General features: G+C 50.4%; 1 protein-coding gene across 1 annotated transcript in view; it reads right to left on the reverse strand.

The window, feature by feature from the left end:
• The window catches only part of nkapd1 (NKAP domain containing 1), a 53,112-nt gene extending 30,650 nt beyond the window's left edge, over window positions 1-22,462 (reverse strand). The window contains 4 exon segments of the mRNA XM_072238557.1: window positions 6,632-6,732; window positions 13,613-13,627; window positions 13,629-13,695; window positions 22,396-22,462. Of these exon segments, the coding sequence (XP_072094658.1) occupies window positions 6,632-6,732; window positions 13,613-13,627; window positions 13,629-13,682 (170 nt within the window). The 5' untranslated portion in view covers window positions 13,683-13,695; window positions 22,396-22,462.
• Between the last annotated feature and the right edge of the window lie 1,810 nt (window positions 22,463-24,272).

A 24,272-nucleotide genomic window follows, 5' to 3' on the forward strand; every position in this document is an offset into this window, starting at 1 on the left:
AACACCCGAGAAGATAGCGGATAATAGCAGAGCCGAGATCCTGTGGGATTCCCAAATACACCAGACTGATAACCCGGTAGTGGCCGACCCACCAGACATAGCAATACGGGACAAGGGACTGAAGAAAGCAATCGTAATCGATGTGGCAATCCTGAATGACAATGACATCAGGAAGAAAGAATATGAGAAGCTGGAGAAACACCAGGGCTTTATTCCTGCTGCCTTTAATTATTCATTCGGACAGCGCCTCTTTCACCTCTGACGGTTGAGAAAGTTCGGTCTGAGCCCCCAAGTCCTAAGGACTTTCTACAGGGAACCAACGCAGAGCCAACAGCCACAGAGCAAGGAGCAGCTGGGGCAAGCTCGCAGCCTCGGCACAGCGAACACCGGGAGTAAACGGCACAGAGCAGCGAGCAGAACCGGCCCAGTACGCCACTGCTCCTGACACCCTGCCGTTTCAATCCATCTGGACCGGCCTTTAAATCGGGCAGGTAAGGAGATAAAGTGAGAGAGGGAAATAGGAATGGGGAACGGCGAAGGGGGTGGGGGGTGCACGCGCTCGTTGCAGGAGGTTCGAGAAATAAATGTTCGTGCCATCCGGATGAACGATAAGGTGTTGCTTCTCCAATCTAATCAAGTATTTAGTTGTACTTCGTGCTTCAGGGACCGCCAGCAAGTTGTCACCCACCTTCAGCGGTGCCAGCTTAAACCGGAAAACCAGAAGGTTAGCGTATCGCTCAACGGTGCCAGCCAGCAAGCAATGGTGCCAGCCTTCACCTGCCTTCAGAGGTGCCAGCTTACACCGGAAAATCGGAAGGTTAGCGTATCGCTCAACAGTGCCAGCCAGCGAGCAATGGCGCCAGCCTTCAGCGGTGCCAGCTTAAACTGGAAAACCGGAAGGTTAGCGTATCGCTCGACGGTGCCAGCCAGTGATCAATGGGTGGGGCTCGATTCCCGCCACTGACGGCAAGGAGTTTGCCCCGGTCACATGACCGGGTGGGTTTCCGCTGGGCGCTCCGGTTTCCTCCCACGTTCCAAAGGCGCACGGGTTAGGGTTGGCGAGTTGTGGGCATGCCAGGTTGGCTTTGGAAGCACGCCGACACTCGCGGGCTGCCCCCAGCGCATCCTTGCTGATTTTATTTGATGCAAACGACCCGTTTCACCGCATATTTCATTGTACATGTGACAAATAAAGCTAATCTATTGGTTTCAGCACTGTTCTGCACTGAAAGTAGGGTAGACTATTGTCCCACCATTCATACCGATCGACAGGCCCAAATCCAGGTTTAGAAACATTGCATCCCTGGGAATAGTCCAGTTCTCCTCTCAGCACAATAGCCCGGTGACACAACAACACGCTTCACTGTACGTTTCGACGTAGGCACAGCAAATAAAGCTAATGGCTGGATCTCGTAGAGGGATCAGAAAAGGAGAGAGTGAGCAGCTTCAAGTTCCTGGGTGTCAAGATCTCTGAGGATCTAACCCAGTCCCAACATATCGATGTTGTTATAAAGAAGACAAGACAGTGGCTATACTTCATTGGGAGCTTGAAGAGATTAGGTATGTCAACAAATACACTCAAACACTTCTATAGATGTTCCGTGGAGAGCATTCTGACAGGCTGCATCACTGTCTGGTATGGAGGGGCTACTGCACAGGACTGAAAGAAGCTGCAGAGGATTGTAAATCTAGTCAGCTCCATCTTGGGCACTGGCCTACAAAGTACCCAGGCCATCTTCAGGGAGCGGTGTCTCAGAAAGGCAGCGTCCATTATTAAGGACCTCCAGCACCCAGGACATGCCCTCTTCTCATTGTTACCATCAGGGAGGAGGTACAGGAGCCTGAAGGCACACACTCAGCGATTCAGGAACAGCTTCTTCCCCTCTGCCATCCGATTCCTAAATGGACATTGAACCCTTGGACACTACCACACTGTTTTAATATACAGTATTTCTGTTTTTAAATCTATTCAATATACATCTACTGTAACTGAATTATTTATCTATTTATCATTATTTTGGGGTTTTCTCTCTTCTATATTATGTGTTGCATTGAACTGCTGCTGCTAAGTTAACAAGTTTCACGTCACATTCTGGCGATAGTAAACCTGATTCTGATTCGGTTCTGAGTCTGGTTTTCAGATCTTCACTCCTCACCACTGTGGGCAGCCTGTTATAATTTCCCCTCATGTAAATGTGTCTGGCCTATAGCTGAAACAAGCCCCTGAAACAAAGTCTTCCTCAATGTCACTCTGGATTGCCGAGTTCTGATTTAAATTTACCCGGCCGGATGTGCTCCCTGAAGTTTGGAAGAGTGAAGAGGATCTCACTGAAACAGACTGAACGTTGAACAGTCTGGATAGAGTGGATGTGAAGAGGATTAGATTAGATTATGAGGACACTCAGTCCTCGTTTATTGTCATTTAATAACGCATGCATTAAGAAACGATACAATATTCCTCCAGTAGATATCACAGAAACACAGGACAAACCAAGACTAAAAAATTGACAAAAACCACATAATTATAACATATAGTTAGAACAGTGCAAAGCAATACCGTAATTTGATGAAGAACAGACCGTGGGCACGGTAAAAGAAGTCTCAAAGTCTCCAAAGTCCCATCATCTCACGCAGACGTTAGAAGGGAGAAACTCTCCCTGCCCTGAACCTCCAGCACCGCCATCTTGCCGATGCAGCACCATTGTAAGCACCCAACCACAGCCGACTCCTGAGTCTGTCCGAATACTTCGAGCCTCTGACCAGCCCTCCGACACTGAGCACCATCTCTGCCGAGCACTTCCACCCCGCCCCGGCCACCAGCAACAGGCAAGGCCGAGGATTCGAGGCCTTCCCCCTCCGGAGATTCTCAATCACACAGTAGCAGCGGCAGCGAAGCAGGCATTCCAGAAGTTCCTCCGTGCTTCTCACGTCCGTCCCCATCAAATCAGGATTGTGCACGGCATCCTACTTGACAGATACCGATATCATTCACCGGAGAGGCCGCATGCGCTGCATCGCGCCGCCATCTTCTCACACCCCCTCCGCCCCCGATGGTGGGAGAGTCTAAGACCCAGAGGACACAGCCTCAGAATAGAGGGTTGTCAGAGACGAGGAGGAATTTCTTTAGCCAGAGGGTGATGAATCTGTGGAATTCATTGCCACAGACGTCTGTGGAGTCCGAGCCATGGGGTATACTTAAAGCGGAGCTGGATTGGTCTTTGATTCGTCGGGGCATCAAAGGTTATGGGGAAAAGACAGCAGAGTGGGGTTGAGAGGGATAATAGATCAGCCGTGATGGAATGGCAGAGCAGACTTTAGACCATAAGACAAAGGAGCAGAAGTCGGCCATTCGGCCCATCGAGTCTGCTCTGCCATTTTATCATGAGCTGCCATTTAGTCCCACTCCCCCACCTTCTCAAATGGCCCAAGTCTACTCCTGTGTCTCATCTCCATCCTATCAAAAACTGCCTGGATGGAGGTATATGGAGGAATTTAAGGTGGGGGGTTATATGAGAGGCAGGGTTTGAGGGTCGGCACAACATTGTGGGCCGAAGGGCCTGTACTGTGCTGTACTATTCTGTGATCTATGTTCTCCACTTGACTATTGTGAGCTTGGAATGGTCTACACCCTTTTCGGTAACTTTACTAAATCTTATGACACTATGCACACTTTTAAGGAAAAATAAACATGAAATGCTTCGAATAAAATTCACCCAAAATTTGCCGGGACTTGAGGACCTGAGTCTTCGGGAATTGGTGATAAAAGGAGGGGGGAGAAGATGGCGGCGTGATGGCAGCGCACGCGGCCTCTCCGGTGAATGATACCTGTAATCTGTCAAGTAGGGGACCGTGCACAATCCTGATTTGATGGAGATGGACGTGAGAGTACGGAGGAACATCTGGAAAACTTCCGAAATGCCCGCTTCGCTGCCGCTGCTACTGTGTGGTAACTGGAATCTCCGGAGCAGAAGGCCCTGAAATCCTCGGCTTTGCGTGTTTCAGCGGCCGGGGAGGGGTCGAAGGCGCTCGGGAGGCTGTATCGGAGGGGCTGCTCGGAGGCTCGAAGTTTTCGGATGGACAGACTCAGTGTCGGCTGTGGTCAGCTGCTTCCAAGGCATCGGCAAGTTGACGGTGCCTGGAGGTTTATGGCAGGGAGTTTCTCCCTTTTGCCGCCTGCTATCAGGGACTCGGGAGTCGATCGACTTGGGGACTTTGAGACTTTTTTTTTACCGTGCCCATGGTCTGCTCTTCATCAAATTATGGTATTGCTTTGCACTGCTGTAACTATATGTTATAATTATGTGGTTCTGTCAGGGTTAGTCTTTGGTTTGTCCTGTTTTCTGTGATATCACTCTGGAGAAACATTGTACCATTTCTTAATGCATGTATGCATTTCTAAATGACAATAAAAGAGGACTGAGTGTCCTCATAATCTAAGTTAATGCTGGGACTCGGGGACTCGAGTTATAGGGAAAGTCTGAGCAAGTTCTGGAATGGATCTGAAAGACTGGAAAAATAGCAACATGTTACTTCACTCTTTTAAGAAGGGAGGGAGGCAGAAGATAAGAAATTGCAAGCCAGTTAAGGCTGATTTATGCTTCTGCGTCAACTTGACGCCGTAACCTATGCAAGTGGCCTACGCACGTTGTCAGCATTTATACTTGTGCGTTGGTGTGTCTACGTCGCTCTGCAATTCGGGCACGTCGCGCACGCGCACACACCTGCCCGCGCAAGACTTCATGGTCATGGCAGTCTTTCTCGGGGTAAACAAGTTTAAAGCGAGCATCTTTTTTTAGTAAAAGCGAAATGTGTCCTCCGTAATTTCGGAGGTCTGTAAAGCTTTATGGAAAGCATTGCAGCCAGAGTTCCTTCCCTGCCCTTCAGTCGGCCGATGGGAAGCTATTGCAGCGTAGGGAGAAATACGTGCTCACAGGCAGACCAATCACAGTTGTTGCGGTCTGCATTGCCGCTACGCGCACTTACATGTTAGGAGAGGTGCGCGTCAGGCTACGGCGTAGGGATCCGCGTAGGCCCTGCGTAGGGTTCGCGGCGACACCGTACCTACGGCGTCGAGTTGACGCAAAAGTACAAATCAGCCTTAAGCCTGACTTCAGTGGTTGGGAAGACGTTGGGAGTCGATTATTGAGGATGATGTCTCAGGGTACTTGGAGGCACACGATGAAGTAGTCAGCTTGGTTTCCTCAAGGGAGAAACTTCCCTGACAAATCTGTTGGAATTCTTTGAAGAAATAACAAGCAGGATAGACAAAGGAGAGTCGGTGGATGGTGTGCACTGGGAATTTTCAGAAGGCCTTTGACAAGGTACCATTCACAAGGCAACTTAGCAAGAACTCAAGAGTATTACGGGAAAGATACTAGCATGGATAGGGCATTGGCTGATTGGCTGGAGGCAAAGAGTGGGAATAAAGGGAGTCTTTTCTGATTGGCTGCCGGAGACTAGTGGTGTTCCACAGGGGTCTGTGTTGAGACAGCTTCCTCTTACCTTATATGTCAATGACTTAGATGACGGAATTGATGGCTTTGCGGCCAACACGAAGATACGCGGAGGGGCAGGTAGTGTTGAGGAAGCAGAGAGGCTGCAGAAGGACTTACACAGATTAGGAGAGCGGGCAAAGAAGTGGCAGATGGAATACAGTGTCGGGAAGTGTACGGCCATACACCATGATAGAAGGAATAAGAGTGTAGACTAATCTTGCCTGACAAATCTGTTTGGGGGTCTTTGAGGAATTTATTGGCCTTCATAAATCAATGTATTGACTACAGGAGTTGGGTTGCTATGCTGCAGTTGTATAAGACATTGGCGAGGCCTAATTTGGAGTACTGTGCGCACTTTAGGTCACCTAGCTACAGGAAAGATGTAAATAAGGGTGAAAGAGTGCAGAGAAAATATTTCTGGGACTGGAGGACCTGAGCTTTAGGGAAAGATTGGATAGGTTAGGACTTTATTCCCTGGAATGTAGAAGATTGAGGTATTCAAAATTGTGAGGGGTATAGATAGGATAAATGCAAGCAGGCTTTGTCCGCTGAGGTTGGGTGGGACGACAACGCGAGGTCGTGGGTTGAGGGTGAAAGGTGAAACATTTAAGGGGGAAAACGTCTTCACCCAGAGGGTGGTGAGAGTGTGGAACGAGCTGCCAGCACAAGTGGTGGAGGCCGGTTCAATTTCAACAGTGAAGAGAAACTTGGATTGGTACATGGACGGGAGGGGTATGGACAGCTCTGGTCCCCGGTGCAGGTCGGTGGGAATAGGCAGATTAATGGCTCAGTATGGACTAGATGGGCCAAAAGGCCTGTTTCTGTATTGAATGGTCTCTACTCTGAAGGGCATCCCACAGAAGGTACAGAAAGCAACACATACACACACAGACACACACACACAAAATGCTGGAAGAACTCGGCAGGTCAGATATGGAGAGGAATAAACAGTTGACATTTCAGGCCGAGGCCCTTCTGCCGTTTTCTCTGACCCTACGACTCTAAAACTTCCCATGAGGTCGATTTCGGTGACACCCTCCCCCTTTGCCCATGAATCCAGGCGAGCAGTGGCAGATCGGGAAAAGAACGTCAGCTCGTCGAAGACTCACGTTTCCGACAAGGGAATTGAAGCTTACCCTGGCAAGCTCGTGGACGGCCTTCGCTGGCGGTGAAACCTCATCCTACTTGCTTGCTTCTCTTTTTCTCTGATCTTCCACATTTCCGACTCCTCCTGAATCTGCGGAAAAGCAGAGGGAGCGAATGAAATCCCGGGGGTGTGGGGGGGCCGGCTGGTCACCGGAGCTGACGGGACCCCAGCCTGGAGCAAGGGCAAGAAGGTCTTGGGTTTAAAAGTGGGGAGGATCCAACCACCGTTCCCTCAGAGTGCGCGGCCACAGCGTAACCGAAATGCTTCCGCGCACGTAGCCTTCATTGCCACGCAGCTGGAATTTTTTTTTAAAGTACAGTTTCATTGAAGTGCCGCGTGATTTTCAGGCCGTGTTAAAAAAAAAAAAATTCCCGCTCAGAGCAACGGGCTGGTCCAAAACAAGAATCAGAGGGAACGCTGGATCCAGCCCTTCCTGTCCCTGTCACGTCCTTCAGTACTACTACTTCCTGCATCTCCGCACTCCGATAGTCTTGACCTCTTGCTCCCTCTGTTGTGAAATCCTTTCGTTATCGCTGACCTCGTACCGAGTCAAAAAAAACAATCCCTCAGTATTCTCCGCCGGACCCCCACTCACCCCAGACATTCTCTCTTCTCCCCCTCCCCCATCGGGCAGAAAATACAAAAGCCTGAAAGCACGTTGCACCAGGCTCAAGGCAGATACTAGCTTGCTGTAGTAATATTAACTCATTGCCTAATACAATAAGCTTCGTTAATTAGATTGGACTCATAAGCCACTTGAGAGCCCACAAATAGATCAACAGAACGAGGACCATCATCCCCGACCTCGAGGGATAGCCACGACGAAGCTTCCTTAAAGTTGTTATAGTCGGGGGTGGTACTGGGGACTATCTATTAAGCACTCCCAGTGGCATGTGCCTCCAACAGCCTCTGATGACCAAGTCCAGCTCCCGGCCTTTACGTGAGGCTGAGCTACTGAGCCCAGCAGAACCATTTCTACTGACAGGAGAAAGGGCAAAGGCAGGTTACCGGCACCTTAAAACCAGTCGCTCCGGGCAGACGGGGCTCATCAGCCATGGTTGGCAGCTCATCTAGGAGAAGGGGAGCTCTGATCTCAAACCTCCGCTGCCTTGCGGCTGTACCCGCTCACGGGGAAGGCTTCGGGAGTGAACCTCCAAGGGAAAAATCCGGAGCTGGAGTCCCTGAGGCAGTCCGATGTTGAGTTCAACACTGACTGGCAACTTGGCAGCTGTACAGGGCCGTGGTGAGACCACACCTGGAGTATTGTGTGCAGTTTTGGTCTCCAAATTTGAGGAAGGACATGCTTGCTATTGAGGGAGTGCAGTGTAGGTTCACAAGGTTAATTCCCGGGATGGCGGGGACTGTCATATGTCGAAAGATTGGAGCGACTGGGCTTGTATACTCTGGAATTTAGAAGGCTGAGGGGGGATCTTATTGAAACATTGAAGGGATTGGACACGCTGGAGGTAGGAAGCATGTTCCCGCTACACACATAAAAGGTGCTGGTGAACGCTGCAGGCCAGGCAGCATCTCTAGGAAGAGGTACAGTCGACGTTTCAGGCCGAGACCCTTCGTCAGGACTAACTGAAGGAAGAGTGAGTAAGGGATTTGAAAGTTGGAGGGGGAGGGGGAGATCCAAAATGATAGGAGAAGACAGGAGGGGGAGAGATAGAGCCAAGAGCTGGACAAGTGATTGGCAAAAGGGGATACGAGAGGATCATGGGACAGGAGGTCCGGGAAGAAAGATGTTCATGCCATCAGGTTGGAGGCTACCCAGACGGAATATAAGGTGTTGTTCCTCCAACCTGAGTGTGGCTTAGTATAATCAGCATGTTCCCGCTGATGGGTGAGTCCAGAACCAGAGGCCACAGTTTAAGAATAAGGGGTAGACCATTTAGAACAGAGTTGAGGAAAAACTTTTTCACCCAGAGAGTGGTGGATATATGGAATGCTCTGCCCCAGAAGGCTGTGGAGGCCAAGTCTCTGGATGCTTTCAAGAAAGAGATGGATAGAGCTCTTAAAGATAGCGGAATCAAAGGTTATGGGGAGAAGGCAGGAACTGGATACTGATTGTGGATGATCACAGTGAATGGCAGTGCTGGCTCGAAGGGTCAAATGGCCTACTCTTGCACCTATTGTCTATTGTGTATTGCCCTGTGACGCCGCTGGTACCAAACTGTATCGGTCTCTGCCGATCCTTTGGGTTCATCAGCTATGTGGAGAGGGGGAGCCTGTTACACGGGGCAATAGCTCGCTCTCCGTATCGTACTGCCCGGGCTTGTGTATCTAGACAGCTAAGACACAACATCCATGGTCGACCCTGACCAACGAGTGGCCTCCAAGCACAAGATGGACTCTTGACCTCATTACGGGTTCGCCTGCACTGCGTTTCTCTGTAATCATTTACCCTATTGATTCACCTGGTTCCACCTCAACACACCGTGTAAGGGTTCGGCCCGCACGACCGGACATTCGGGTCCACAGCCTCCTCGTCTGCTACGATGAGGCCAGTCTCAGAGTGGAGGAGCAACACCTCATATTCCGTCTGGGTAGCCCCCAACCTGATGGCATCAACACTGATTTCTCCAACTTCCGGTATTTTTTTTCCCCTCCCCTTTCCTCTTCTTCACTTCCCCACTTTGGCCCCTTACCTCCTCTCCTCGCCTGGTGTCCCTCCTCCTTCCCTTTCTCCCACGGTCCACTCTCCTCTCCGATCAGATTCCTTCCTCTCCAGCCCTTTACCTTTCCCACCCATCACCTCCCCCTGGTGTCCCTCCTCCTTCCCTTTCTCCCATGGTCCACTCTCCTCTCCCATCAGATTCCTTTCTCTCCAGCCCTTTACCTTTCCCCCCCATCACCTCCCCCTGGTGTCCCTCCTCCTTCCCTTTCTCCCATGGTCCACTCTCCTCTCCTGTCATATTCCTTCCTCTCCAGCCCTTTACCTTTCCCACCCATCACCTCCCCCTGGTGTCCCTCCTCCTTCCCTTTCTCCCACGGTCCACTCTCCTCTCCGATCAGATTCCTTCCTCTCCAGCCCTTTACCTTTCCCACCCATCACCTCCCCCTGGTGTCCCTCCTCCTTCCCTTTCTCCCACCGTCCACTCTCCTCTCCGATCAGATTCCTTCCTCTCCAGCCCTTTACCTTTCCCACCCATCACCTCCCCCTGGTGTCCCTCCTCCTTCCCTTTCTCCCACGGTCCACTCTCCTCTCCGATCAGATTCCTTCCTCTCCAGCCCTTTACCTTTCCCACCCATCACCTCCCCCTGGTGTCCCTCCTCCTTCCCTTTCTCCCACGGTCCACTCTCCTCTCCCATCAGATTCCTTCCTCTCCAGCCCTTTACCTTTCCCACCCATCACCTCCCCCTGGTGTCCCTCCTCCTTCCCTTTCTCCCACGGTCCACTCTCCTCTCCCATCAGATTCCTTCCTCTCCAGCCCTTTACCTTCCCCACTCATCACCTCCCGGTGTCTCAATTCATCCCCCTCCCCCACCCACCTTTCCCCCTCCTCCAGTCTCACCCCTTCACCAGCTGGCTTGCACACCTTTCCCTCCGCCCACCTTCTGACTCTGGGTCTTCCCCCTTCCTTTCCAGTCCTGCACCCCCCCCCCAGGTTCACCCTTCCCTCCCCCACCCACCCACCCATCACCTCCCAGCTTGTCCTCCTTCCTTTTCCCACCCCCCATCTTTTTATCCTGGCCTCTTCCCCACTTCCTTTCCAGTCCTGATGAGGGGTCACGGCCTGAAACGCCGGCTGTTTATTCCTCTCCATGGATGCTGCCTGACCTGCTGAGTTCCTCCCGCATCCTGTGCCTGTTGTTCTGTACGAGTGGCATGCAGGTTGACAATAAGAAACCAGTTCCAATTCAACACACCCAGACCGAGCCAGGTGCCTTCCTGAGCGAGTCCCGTCTGCCTGCGTTTCCCAGCCCCCCCCACCCTCCAAACCCCACCCTCTCTCAACCTTTCGGTTCCATACAGCTGGCTGCATCACGACCTGGTATGGAAACATCAATGCCCTTGAGCAGAAAGTCCTACAACAGGTACTGGATACGGCCCAGTCCATCACGGGCAAAGCACTCCCCACCATTGAGCACATCTACGTGAAATGCCGTCGCAGGAAAGCAGCAGCCATCATCAGGGACCCCCACCACCCAGGACATGCTCTCTTCTCACTGCTGCCATCGGGAAGGAGGTACAGGAGCCTCAGGACCCACACCATCAGGTTCAGGAACAGTTATCACCCCTCAACCATCAGGAAGGAGGTACAGGAGCCTCAGGACCCACAGCACCAGGTTCAGGAACAGTTATTACCCCTCAACCACCAGGAAGGAGGTACAGGAGCCTCAGGACCCACACCACCAGGTTCAGGAACAGTTATTACCCCTCGACCATCAGGAAGGAGGTACAGGAGCCTCAGGACCCACACCACCAGGAACAGTTATCACCACTCAACCATCAGGGAGGAGGTACGGGAGCCTCAGGACCCACACCACCAGGTTCAGGAACAGTTATTACCCCTCATCCATCACACTTCTGAACCAGAGGGGATAACTTCATTCACCCCATCACTGAGCTGTTCCCACAACCTATGGACTCGCTTTCAAGGACTCTTCACCTCACGTTCTCGATATCTATTGCTTACTTATTTATCATTATTATTTCTTTCTTTTTGCATTTGCACAGTTCGTTGTCTTCTGCACGGTCTTCCATTGATTCTATGACGGTTCGCGGATTTGCTGAGAATGCCCGCAAGAAAACAAACCCCAGGGTTTTATACGGTGACACGCATGTTCTTTGATATTAAATTTACTCAGAACTTAAACTCAGAGAAGTCTTTTCCGCTTGTAGTTCAAGATGCATTTTCTGCTCGACACGAACCGGGGGGTGACCAGCAGACGCAGCCTTGTCAACTTTGTTGTTTTCAACCTATTTTGATTATTTGGAGAAGCAGCACGGAACAGGCTCTCAACCTGCCCTGCAACCCGCCGATTTAACCCCAGCCTGATCAGAGGACAAATTTACAGCGACCAATCATCCCGCTGACCGGTACGTCTGTGGACTGCGCGAGGAAACTGGTCCACGCTAACCCCGCCCCACGACTACGATAAAGAACACAGGACAATCCAGCACAGCCACCCCCTGGCTGGTCCACTCAACATTCGCCTCGCATCGTCTTGTGCAGCTCTATCAAGTCGCCTCTCGCCCTCCAAAGAGAAAAGCCCTGGCTCGCTCAACCTCTTCTCACTGCTACCATCAGGGAGGAGGTACAGGAGCCTGAAGACACACACTCAGCGATTCAGGAACAGCTTCTTCCCCTCTGCCATCCGATTCCTAAATGGACATTGAATCTTTGGACACGACCTCACTTCTCTTTTTAAATATACAGCATTTCTGTTTTTGCATGTTTTTTTTTCAAATCTAGTCAATATACCTAATTGATTACTTGTTTATTTCTTCTCTGTGGATTGTCACCTTGTTGCGGTGGAGAAGCTTGTGTGGTCCTGTGATCCCGAGAGCAATGCCGTCTGGAGCTATGCTCCTGGTAGGGTCACCCATGGCGGTAAGGTCGAGGGTGAGGTCCCTGACAAAGAACAGTCCAACCAAGACCTCAACGGTGGAACAGGCGGACGAAGTGACTTTGAACTCAACGGCCGTGAAGGCGGATGAAGGCTGCGGCAACACACGTCAAAGTTGCTGGTGAATGCAGCAGGCCAGGCAGCATCTCTAGCAAGAGGTACAGTCGACGTTTCGGGCCGAGACCCTTCGTCAAGACTCTTACTAGCTCTTCCTTCAGTTAGTCCTGACGAAGGGTCTCGGCCCGAAACGTCGACTGTACCTCTTCCTAGAGATGCTGCCTGGCCTGCTGCGTTCACCAGCAACTTTGATGTGTGTTGCTTGAATTTCCAGCATCTGCAGAATTCCTCGTGAAGGCTGCAACAAATCCATCAGCTCCGATCGCCGTGGTTTCCATGCCGTCGGAATCAGTCGGTTGATTTGTGAAGTACCGCGTGCTTCTTGGAGTGCAACACCAAGTACACGTTAAACAAATACACGCACAGGCATCTTCGCTCTGTACGGAACGAAGACCATCATCCTCGACCTCGAGGGATAGCCACCACCACGACCACGACTAGTTTATTTATTATATTTTTCTCTCTCTGCTGGATTATGCATTGTATTGAACCGCCGCTGCTGAGTGAAGCCCCCAGTGATAATAAACCGATTCTGACTCTGAGACGCGCAGCATCCTGGTAAATCTCCTCTGCACCCTCTCTAAAGCTTTCCCAGGTTGTGGTTCCCTCTCCAGGACCAGGGGGCGGCAGAGTCAGGTCTCTAACCCTGGCCCATCGTTCAACGTAATCACGGCCGATCAACGCTGGCCTCCACTCCCCCGGTTTCCCCGCACCCTTTTGGTCTGCAGACACTCCCTCTGCCCCCCCCAACCGTAAATACTTCAGTGACTCAGCTTCCACCACTCGGTGGGGCAGACGATTCCAGACCCCACCCCCCCCTCACCTTGAGACACATAGAAAGCAGAATTAGGCCATTCAGCCCATCGAGTCGACCCCCGCATTCCGCCATGCCTCTCAGATGTACTCTCCTGCCTCCGCCCCGCAATCCTCGACGCCCTGACTAATCAAGAACCTCCACTTTAAGTATACGCTGAATGGCCTACCCTCCACAGCCGCCCCTGGCAACGAATTAAACAGATTCACCACCCTCTGGCAAAGAAACCCCTCCTCACCTCTGATCTGAATGGACGCCCCTCCATTCTGAGGCTGCCCCTAGACCCCCTCTCGACTATGGGAAACATCCTCTCCACATCCATTCTATCTTGCTCTTTCAAATTTCAACAGGTTTTAATGACATCTCCCCCGCCCCTCCCCAACAACCCCGTTCTTCTGAACTCCAGCGAGTACAGGCCCAGAGCCATCAAACGCTCCTCGTAAGTTAAACCCTTCCATTTACCTTGTTGTGTGCATCGTGTGTGTCGAATGACATTTCGCAGAAGGACTTTGCCCATGGGAATTCGAGCCATTGCGGGAGATGTCCTGACAAACAAAAGGGCAATCTGTCAATCACAACGCCATCCTGAATTAATCCGGAATACCTCCGGCACATATCTACAGCCAGGGAGCCGAAGACTTTTGCACAGAACTCTATGCATTGCACTGTCCTGCTGCCACAAAACAAAACAAATTCATGACAGATGTGAGTGAAGATAAACCTGATTCTGATACGGGTCTCTGTTGTGGACTGAGAGTGGGAAAAGGGGAATGGAGAGGGGAATCATGGTTGAGAAAAGGGAGAAAGGGGATGGGGAATCATGGTTGGGAAAAAGGGGAAGGGAGAGGGGGAATCATGGTTGGGAAAAGGGGAAGGAGAGGGGGAATCATGGTTGGGAAAAGGAGAAGGGAGAAGGGGGAATCATGGTTGGGAAAAGGGGGAAGGGGATGGGGAATCATGGTTGGGAAATGGGGAAGGGAGAGGGGGAATCATGGTTGGGAAAAGGGGAAGGGAGAGGGGGAATCATGGTCGGGAAAAGGGGAAAGGAGTAGAGGCGGAATCATGGTTGGGAAAAGGGGAAGGGAGAGGGGGAATCATGGTCGGGAAAAGGGGAAGGGAGAGGGGAATCATTGGTTGGGAAATGGGGAAGGGAGAGGGGAATCATGGTTGGGAAAAGAGGAAGGGAGAGGGGGAATCATGGTGGGAAAAGGGGAAGGGAGAGGGGAATCATGGTTGGGAAAAGGGGAAGGGAGAGGGGGAATCATGGTTGGGAAAAGGGGAAGGGAGAGGGGGAATCATGGTTGGGAAAAGGGGAAGGAGAGGGGAATCATGGTTGGGAAAGGGGAAGGGAGAGGGGAATCATGGTTTGGGAACAGGGGAATAGAGAGGGGAATCATGGTTGGGAAAAGGGGAAGGGAGAGGGGAATTATGGTTGGAAAAGGGGAAGGGAGAGGGGAATCATGGTTGGGGAAAAGGGGAAGGGAGAGGGGAATCATGGTTGGAAAAAGAGGAAGGGAGGCGTGGAATCATGGTTGGGAAAAGGGGAAGGGGAGGGGTGGAATCATGGTTGGGGAAAAGGGGAAGGGAGAGGGGAATCATGGTTGGGAAAAGGGGAAGGGAGAGGGGAATCATGGTTGGAAAAGGGGAAGGGAGAGGGAATCATGGTTGGAAAAGAGAAGGGAGGCGTGGAATCATGGTTGGGAAAAAGGGAAGGGAGGGGTGGAATCATGGTTGGGGAAAAGGGGAAGGGAGAAGGGAATCATGGTTGGGGAAAAGGGGAAGGGAGAGGGAAGCACCAGAGAGATATTCTGTAACGATCAATAAACTGATTGTTTGGAATCAAATGATCCAGCCTGGTGTCTCAGGGCTGGGTGAGTCTGCACCCCCACCGCTCCCCCCCACCCCTGGCACTCCTTCTCTGCCACCCGTCCACACCCCCTCCCGTGGGCGCTCCCACCCTCACCATTCCCAACATCCTTTGCTCCCGCCAGATTTACAAACTCCCTCTCCACTCCACGGTGACAAATACAGACCCCCAGTCAAGTCTGAGCATTAAATGTGTAATGCCCTGGTTTACGTTAACTGCTATGCTGTAGATATTTAATTTTAGCTGTTCTGCTTTCAGTCCGTTTGGGATTGAGCTGAGATAACGGGCGTTATTCAACGGGAATGCTGAGTCAGCGAATCTGGACAGTGGAATTAGGGGGAAGGGTCTTGAGTGGTTTTTGTGGTGTGGGCCGAGGCCTTTTCAGCGGAGGGACCTGGAGGAGACAGGGGGGTAGGCGGCCGTCGATGTCGTCCCTGCTGCGCAGGGTGCTCTGTGCAGGTGACTGGCTCCAAGGAGGCAGACCAATACTCCTGTGGGAGAGCCCAGTCGTTCGAGATGGACCTCGAGCCACGTTAACGCAGACCGAGGGGTCCAGCACGTGAGTTAGACAGACCTCAAGATGAGCTCCAACTTCTCTGTGTACATTTGAATTGGGTTCACTGCAATGGGCCCTTTTCATTTTTTCATGCTAACTGGTCAATGAAGCCGACGTTTGCAAACGTGCTTTCTTTTTAATTGTACGATCTGTGATGGCTTGCCGACAGTTCACTGCACGGGGACAGTATTCGCACAGATCGGGGTGCAGGTGGTCGAGACATCCCAACCTCCTGGGGCACATCATGTCATGTCAAGTCAAGTCACTTTTTATTGTTGTTTTGACCGTAACTGCTGGTACAGTACACAGTAAAAACGAGGCGTTTTTCAGGACCCTGGTGCTACATGAACAAAACAAAAACTACACTGAACTACATGGTCATAGCCATAGTCATACTTTATCCATCCCGGGGGAAATTGGTTTTCGTTACAGTTGCTCCATAAATAATAAATAGTAATAGAACCATAAATAGTTAAATAGTAATATGTAAATTATGCCAGGAAATAATTCCAGGACCAGCCTATTGGCTCAGGGTGTCTGACCCTCCAAGGGAGGAGTTGTAAAGTTTGATGGCCACAGGCAGGAATGACTTCCTATGACGCTCTGTGCTGCATCTCGGTGGAATGAGTCTCTGGCTGAATGTACTCCTGTGCCCACCCAGTACATTATGTAGTGGATGGGAGACATTGTCCAAGATGGAATGCAACTTGGACAGCATCCTCTTTTCAGACGCCACCGTCAGAGAGTCCAGTTCCAGCCCCACAACATCACTGGCCTTACGAATGAGTTTGTTGATTCTGTTGGTGTCTGCCACCAGACCTACATAAAACAACACAAAAACTACAGACCTACCCAGGACTGCATAAAGTGCACAAAACAGTGCAGGCATTACAGTAAATAATAAACAAGACAATAGGCACAGTAGAGGGCAGTAGGTTGGTGTCAGTCTAGACTCTGGGTATTGAGCAGTCTGATGGCTTGGGGGAAGAAACTGTTGCATAGTCTGGTCGCGAGAGCCCGAATGCTTTGGTGCCTTTTGCCAGACGGCGGGAGGGAGAAGAGTTTGTAAGAGGGGTGCGTGGGGTCCTTGACAACGCTGTTTGCTTTACGGATGCAGTGCGTGGTGCCCTAGACGTACGGAGTTTGAGAACAGTGCCTTTCTCACCACTAGGTTCGGTGGCTGTCAGCGAAGGACTTATAAGCTGCATCTTTTCAGACACCCAGTAAAAAAATGGGCTTCATCTCTGTCAAAGATTTTTACACAGTAGTATAGACCATACAATTATGACAGCAAAAAAACATACAGCGAGGGCTTTTCTCTTTGGAGTGGAGGAGGATGAGAGGCGACTTGATAGAGGTGTACAAGATAACTGTTGGTCAGAAAGGACGACAGTCTACAAACCAGTGAGTTCGAATGAATCGTGGACAGTGAGAGCAGACGGACTAATTGTCTTCGTCCTTGCCGCGTGCTTGGGGATGGAGGCTGCCATTTTGTGAAGACACTCTGATCAAGGCCAGCGTGTCAAGCTCACAAAATGGAGAACAATGTTTTAAAGAGGACACAACTATTCTTCAGGCAATCTGCTGGTCTGGGGATCATTCCCAAAGAAGGAGTTATTTGTGAGATGTCTCTTGGTTGGATAGAACATGCAGGTTTGTGAATGTTGGGCTTGGTGCCTGCCTGGAGTGGTTCGAGCTGGTTGCTGATTGAGAACAAGTGACAATTATCGACTGTCACTTGATGGAAAGAGGGCATGAGTGGACGCTGGCTTGGAGCAGGGGCAATAACAAGGTGTTAAAGGACAGACACACGACCTGTGGCCAATGACACTGGAATGCGATATTTGAATCGATGAGGAATGGATATAAAAGTGGATGCTTTGTAGCAGCAACTTCGAAGAATAACCATCGCAGTTAGAAGCGTGAGCAACCCTGCGGGAAAGATGTGGCGGGCGAACCGGGACTACGAGATGAGGAATTATATGCAGAATTAAAGGGGCGAAAACCTAACTGACTTATTGGCAGCTTGACAAGCTGTGCTGTGATAATAATTTACACCGCACGCTGTCGGAGCAGTGCTGCCGGGATAATCAAGGACACGGCCCACCCAGCCAACACATTTTTCGTCCCTCTTCCCTCCGGGAGAAGGCTCAGGAGCTTGAAGACTCGTACGGCCAGATTTGGGAACAGCTTCTTTCCAACTGTGATAAGACTGCTGAACGGATCCTGACCCGGATCTGGTCCGTACCCTCCAAATATCCGGACCTGACTCTCGGTTTTTTTTTTTACACTACCTTACTTTCCATTTTTCTATTTTCTATTTATGATTTATAATTTAAATTTGTAATCCAGGTAGCGGGAAGTGCAGAATCAAATATCACTGTGATGATCGTACGTTCTAGTATCAATTGTTTGGCGACAATAAAGTATAAATTATGTATGAACAAAGAGGTGCTTGTTCCATGAGAAGGCTTCTCGATCTACCCTTATCAAAATATGTGATAACAATGTATATCAGCAGCTCCACACAGTGTTCTGGGCTCACTCAGCTGCAGATTTTCCCCAGCTCGGTGAGCAGCGGCTCTGTTTTGCCAACTGAGAATGCAGGCTTGCTAATAAACAGTATGTACTTTTAAGTCAACTGTGTTTGACGGTTATTCCCTGGATCTGAATCTAAAGGTCTCTGGTAGAGAGGTAGATTGACAGAGGAATCTCTAGGAAGAGGTACAGTCGACGTTTCAGGGCCAAAACGTCGACTGTACCTCTTCCTAGAGATGCTGCCTGGCCTGCTGCGTTCACCAGCAACTTTGATGTGTGTTGCTTGAATTTCCAGCATCTGTAGAATTCCTGTTGTTGACAGAGGAATGCCTAGCCGGCGTAGACTCCTTTGCCCGGGTAATACCTTTGCTGTTCAGGAGAGTCAGGGATACTTAGTGGGTGTGCACACAAGACATTTGGTGTATGAATTAACACACTTGTTAGTTTAAACGATAAAGGATTCCTCTGTGTCTCACTGGTCACTGCTGCAAGAGGCAATTCTTACAACATAACAAACGGCTCAGACAGAGGTTTCTCCCCAGAGCAGAAATAACAAAATACCCAGGGGTGGGGGGAACGACACAATTTATAAAGGGAACGGCGGAAATCAAAGTAACAATCATTTTTGTTCTCACTTACACTTGGTAATCAACAATCTTGGATCTTGAAAGTACAGAGAGGTTACACAGAGAGTGGTGGGTGTGTGGAACGCCCTGCCAGGGGTGGTGGTAAGGGTAGATGCATTAGGGGCATGTAAGAAACTCTTAAGATCGGGCACATGGGTGACAGAAAAACGGAGGGCTCTGTGGGAGGGAAGGGTTAGATCGATCTCAGGGCAGGTTAAAACGTCGGCACAGCACGATGGTCTGTACTGTGCTGGACAGGAAGTTCTTGGAAGGTGGATACGGGGGAAAGAAAAAGGAAGAGGATGGGTTAAAGCAAGCGTGAGGCGGCCGGGCAGCGAAACCGGCCGACAAGATTGATCAATGCTTTGCATCAGTTTCCGCAGCGGCGGGCGGGGCAAATGTTCCCGGATGCAAGTCTCGCGTCGGGGCTGGTACACGGACTCAGCTTTTTAACCGGCTCGCTAACAGCCAGGCGACTCAGCAGCGAGAAGGCCAGCTTTCATAAACGATACACAGTACGTTTAGCGTCAGCACGACTCGGGGTTCAACCAGACAGGAAAGGCGGGATGCTCCTATTGACTGTAGAGAGCGCCGTGTAAACACTGCCCCACGTCACGGCTACTGTTCGCCCGAAAACGCCAGCGTAAACTCAAAAGTGGGTCTATGTTTACAGACATTTCAACTTTAACAATCCGTTGATTGGAAAAGGAAAAGGAAGATAAAAGGGGCCCATCACCGTTAAACCAGTCCGATATGCACATAAACATTGGAGCTCGTTTCTGATGCAGTCGGGGGGCGTATTGCTGTACAAAGCCCTTCTCACAACGGGGTCTGTCCTTCAGGCAGCTTTCCCCTGTGCTCTGCTCCCCCCTCCCAAAATAAAAACCCAAACCAGACTACTGCCCTTCAGAAACCTGATCCCGTCCAGCGCTCTCAAATCTTACATCCAATCCCACTGGGTAGAAAGTTACAACACGTACCAAACCAACCCCAAAATGGCTGACACAATCTTCCTAAGTTGGACAACATAGCTCCTTACCTTTAGCCAAAGCCAAAACAGGACCCGATACAATTAGAAAACTGTCAAAATAAAAATGCCAACTACATAGCGGTAGCATTCTTAACCAGAGCATTTCACAAAGACAGCCGATGCTTTTGAGCATGCAGAGGAACTCGTAACAATCACTGTGTCACAAAGGGAAACTGAGACTAAAGGCACACGGGTGCCGGGCGCCAATGCCCTGTGATAGAGGGGCTTCAAAGGAATTTAGCCGCAGAGAAAGTGTGGAGACATCATTTAGTTTGCAAAAAAAGAATTTGACGAGTTCTAGAGGGGCGAGTGGATTGGAAAAACCAGAGATGGGGCTCATGGCTCAAGGAGCCAAAGAGAAGGTGACAGAAACAGTTGACCATCTAGCGAGGTTGGAGTAAGTCTGCAGACGCTGGAATTCCAAAGCAGCACACACAAGATGTTATTTTTTAAGGCATCCGTTAGTCTTGCGAGACCATGGATCTGCGCCTGGAAAGTCTTCACTCTCCAGGGCGCAGGCCTGGGCAAGGTTGTATGGAAGACCGGCAGTTGCCCATGCTGCAAGCCTCAAATCTCCATGACACCGATGTTGTCCAAGGGAAGGGCATTAGGACCCATACAGCCTGGCACTGGTGTCGTCACAGAGCAATGTGTGGTTAGGTGCCTTGCTCAAGGACACAACACATTCCCTCAGCTGGGGTTCGAACTCACGACCTTCAGATCGCTAGTCCAATGCCTTAACCACTTGGCCACATGCCCACACAAGATGGTAACTGAGTAAACAATCAATGTTTCGGCCCGAGACCTGCCTTCAGGACTGGAAGGTGGGGGGGGGGGGAAGACAACAGAGCGAAAAGGTGGGCTTTTATGAAATGTGGTTTTCATGACAGGCAAGTCCGCTAGTTTTTTTTTGGGGGGGGGGGGGGAGTAAAAGGGAAGAGGCAATAGGGGAGCATCTGGAGACGTACCGTATTTGGATCTTCTAAAGGCATTCAATCAGAGGATACCAGGGAAGCATTTTATAGTTTTATACAGAGACACAGTGTGGAGCGAAGCCGCCCAGCAACCCAACTACTTTACCCCAGCTTAATCACGAGGCAATCTACAATGACCAATTAACCTACCAACCGGTACGTCCTTGGACTGTGGGAGGAAACCACAGCGCCCGGAGGGAACGTGAAATGTGCGGAGGATGTCGTGATAATGCAGGACGACTTGGACGGGTTGGGTGAGTGGGCAGATGCAGTTTAATGTGGATAAATGTGAGGTTATCCACTTTGGTGGCAAGAACAGGAAGGCAGATTACTATCTGAATGGTGTCAAGTTAGGAACAAGATCGAGGTGTTCTTGTACATCAGTCACTGAAAGTAAGCATGCAGGTACAGCAGGCAGTGCAGAAAGCTAATGGCATGCTGGCCTTCATAACAAGGGGAGTTGAGTATAGGAGCAAAGAGGTCCTTCTGCAGTTGTACAGGGCCCTGGTGAGACCACACCTGGTGTATTGTGTGCAGTTTTGGTCTCCAAATTTGAGGAAGGACACTCTTGCTATTGAGGGAGTGCAGCGTAGGTTCACGAGGTTAATTCCCGGGATGGTGGGACTGTCAGATGTCGAAAGATTGGAGCGACTGGGCTTGTATACTCTGGAATTTAGAAGGATGATAGGGGATCTAATTGAAACATATAAGATTATTAAGGGATCGGACACGCTGGAGGCAGGAAACATGTTCCCGATGTTGGGGGAGTCCAGAACCAGAGGCCACAATTTGAGAATAAGGGGTAGACAATTTAGGACGGAGTTGAGGAAAAACTTTTTCACACAGGGGGTTGTGGTTCTGTGGAATGCTCTGCCTCAGAAGGCAGTGGAGGCCAATTCTCTAGATGCTTTCAAGAAAGAGTTAGATAGAGCTCTTAAAGATAGCGGAGTGAAGGCATATGGGGAGAAGGCAGGAACAGGGTACTGATTGTGGATGATCAGCCGTGATCACAGTGAATGGTGGTGCTGGCTCGAAGGGCCGAATGGCCCACTCCTGCACCTATTGTCTATTGAAACCTGCACGGTCACAGGGAGAGAATGCACAAACTTCGCCAAGCGTCCCGGGCCGAAATAATTTCCAGTCGCACTAACTGCTGCGTTAGCGCGGCTCCCCCCTCCAGCGGGGATCGGAAACAAACGCAACCGCTCGATCGGATTGGAAGCTAAAAAAAAAACACGACCAGAGGCGCGGGAAACAGTCAGCAGGCCGTGGGGCACCCGTAAAAAGGGAGATCAGTCGGGGACCCTTCATCAGTAGGTTGTCCCCAGTTTCTTACCATTTATATGGAAGGACACGTTCAAAGTAAAATTTGTTATCAAAGTTACAATATACTACCCGGAGATAGATTTTTCCTGTGGGCGTTTACAGAAGAGAAAGGTACAGTGGAATTTATGAAAAACCAGACAGATGTACAATTAATGCGCCAAAGCGCTGGGAGGAGGCAGGATACAAGACACCTGAGATCATGGAAACCGCGGGTATCAGGACCCTGGGACGGGGCGACCCGGAACATCAGGAAGCTGAGCAAAATCCCAGGCAAATGGAGCTGTGACACCATGCTCTTTATCAAGAGTCGAAAGGGCAGACAGGTTACCTTCAGGGAGAAAGGCGGAGACCAGGGGATCGAGGGGTTCTTGTGGACCAAATCACGGTAGCTTAGCCGACGGCAGCAGCAAGAGTTTGGAAGGCGGGGGGCACTTTGGACCGTCACTGCAGAAGGGCTAATGTAGAAAATGGAAGTACCGTTACAACTGTACAAGACGCCAAAGCAGCCACAACTGCGTAGTTCTGGCCCCCTTATTAAAAGGGAGAAATACTGTCATTGAGTACCGATAGGAACATAAGAAATAGGAGCTGGAGTCAGCCATCCGGCCCACTGAGCCTGCCCTGCCATTCAATAAGATCACGGCTGATCTGTCCGTAAACTCAGCTCCATCTACCTGCCTTTTCCTTATAACCCTTAATTCCCCTACTATGTAAAAACCCATCTAATAGTATCTTAAATATATTTCGTGAAGAAGCCTCCGTTGCTTCCCTGGGCAGAGAATTCCACAGATTCACCACTCTTCTGGGAAAAACAGTTTCTCCTCATCTCCATCCTAAATCTTCTCCCCTGAATCTTGAGGGTATGTCTCCTAGTTCTAGTCTCACCTACCAATGGAAACAACTTTCCGATTCTATCTTATCCATCCCTTTCAAAGGAGGGTCTCGGCCCAAAACGTCGGCTGTACTCTTTTCCGTGGACGCCGCCTGGCCTGCTGAGTTCCTCCACCATTTTGTGTGTGTGTGTTGCTTTGGATTTCCAGCACCTTGCTGATTACCCCTTGTTCGATACTCTCATTGGAGACCGTGCAGAAGAGACTCACTTCTGGGATGAAAGTGTTATCCCACCGTAAGTGGCTTAAAAAAAAAATTAGTTCTGCACTTCACCATCCTCCCCCTCTGCCTACACATCTCACTGCCTCAGTAAAGCACCTCTCGACCCCCGGACGTTCTCCCTTCTCCCCCCGCCAGCAGGCAGAAGGTACAAGAATGTCCCACCAAGCTCGAGGACAGCTTCCATTTTGAATTTAGTTGAACTGTTTCTTACACCCTTCACATACAGGAGAAGTAAAAATCTTTACATTACATCTCTGTCTAAATGTGCAATTTATAGTCACTTGTAATCATTTATAATAAATAGAACAGTCAACGTAACAGAAATACACTCAAATCAGCATGAGTTAATCAGTCTGATGACCTGGTGGAAGAAGCTGTCCTGGAGCCTGTGGGTCCTGGCTTTTATGCTGCGGCACCGTTTCCTGGACGGTAGCAGCTGGAACAGTTTGTGGTTGGGGTGATTCGGGTCCCCAATGATCCTTCGGGCCCTTTTTACACGCCTGTCTCTGTAAATGTCCTGAATCGTGGGAAGTTCACACCTACAGATGCGCTGGGCTGTCCGCACCACTCTCTGCAGAGTCCTGCGACTGAGGGAGGTACAGTTCCCGTACCAGGCAGTGATGCAGCCAGTCAGGATGCTCTCAATTGTGCCCCAGTATTATACTGTTGTCAGATTACAGACCAATAGTCTGTGACAGGACACGCAATCTATCTTGCCCTGATCTCGCACTGTCGTTTACCTACACAGCACGTTCTCCGTAACTGTTACTCTTTATTCTGCGTTCTTGCCTTATCTCGTTCTACCTCAGCGCACTGTGTAACGATCTGATCCGCATCAACAGTATGTTTCGACCTGTATGAATGGTATGCACGACAATCCTTTCACTGCGACTTGGTACATGTGACAACGATTAAGCAGCAGCAATACTGGTACATCTCTTAGCCCCATCGTCCCACTGGCTCGTGCCTACGGAGGTAACCCACTGATTACACCGCGAAAGATCCTGCTCTTCATAACTCCCAAAGCCCTTGATCAGACCGTAAGGCATGGGAGCAGAATTAGGCCATCTGGCCCATCAAGTCTGCTCCCCC

This window comes from Mobula birostris, chromosome 20, assembly GCF_030028105.1.
Source record: "Mobula birostris isolate sMobBir1 chromosome 20, sMobBir1.hap1, whole genome shotgun sequence".
NCBI classification, from domain to species: Eukaryota; Metazoa; Chordata; class Chondrichthyes; order Myliobatiformes; family Myliobatidae; genus Mobula; species Mobula birostris.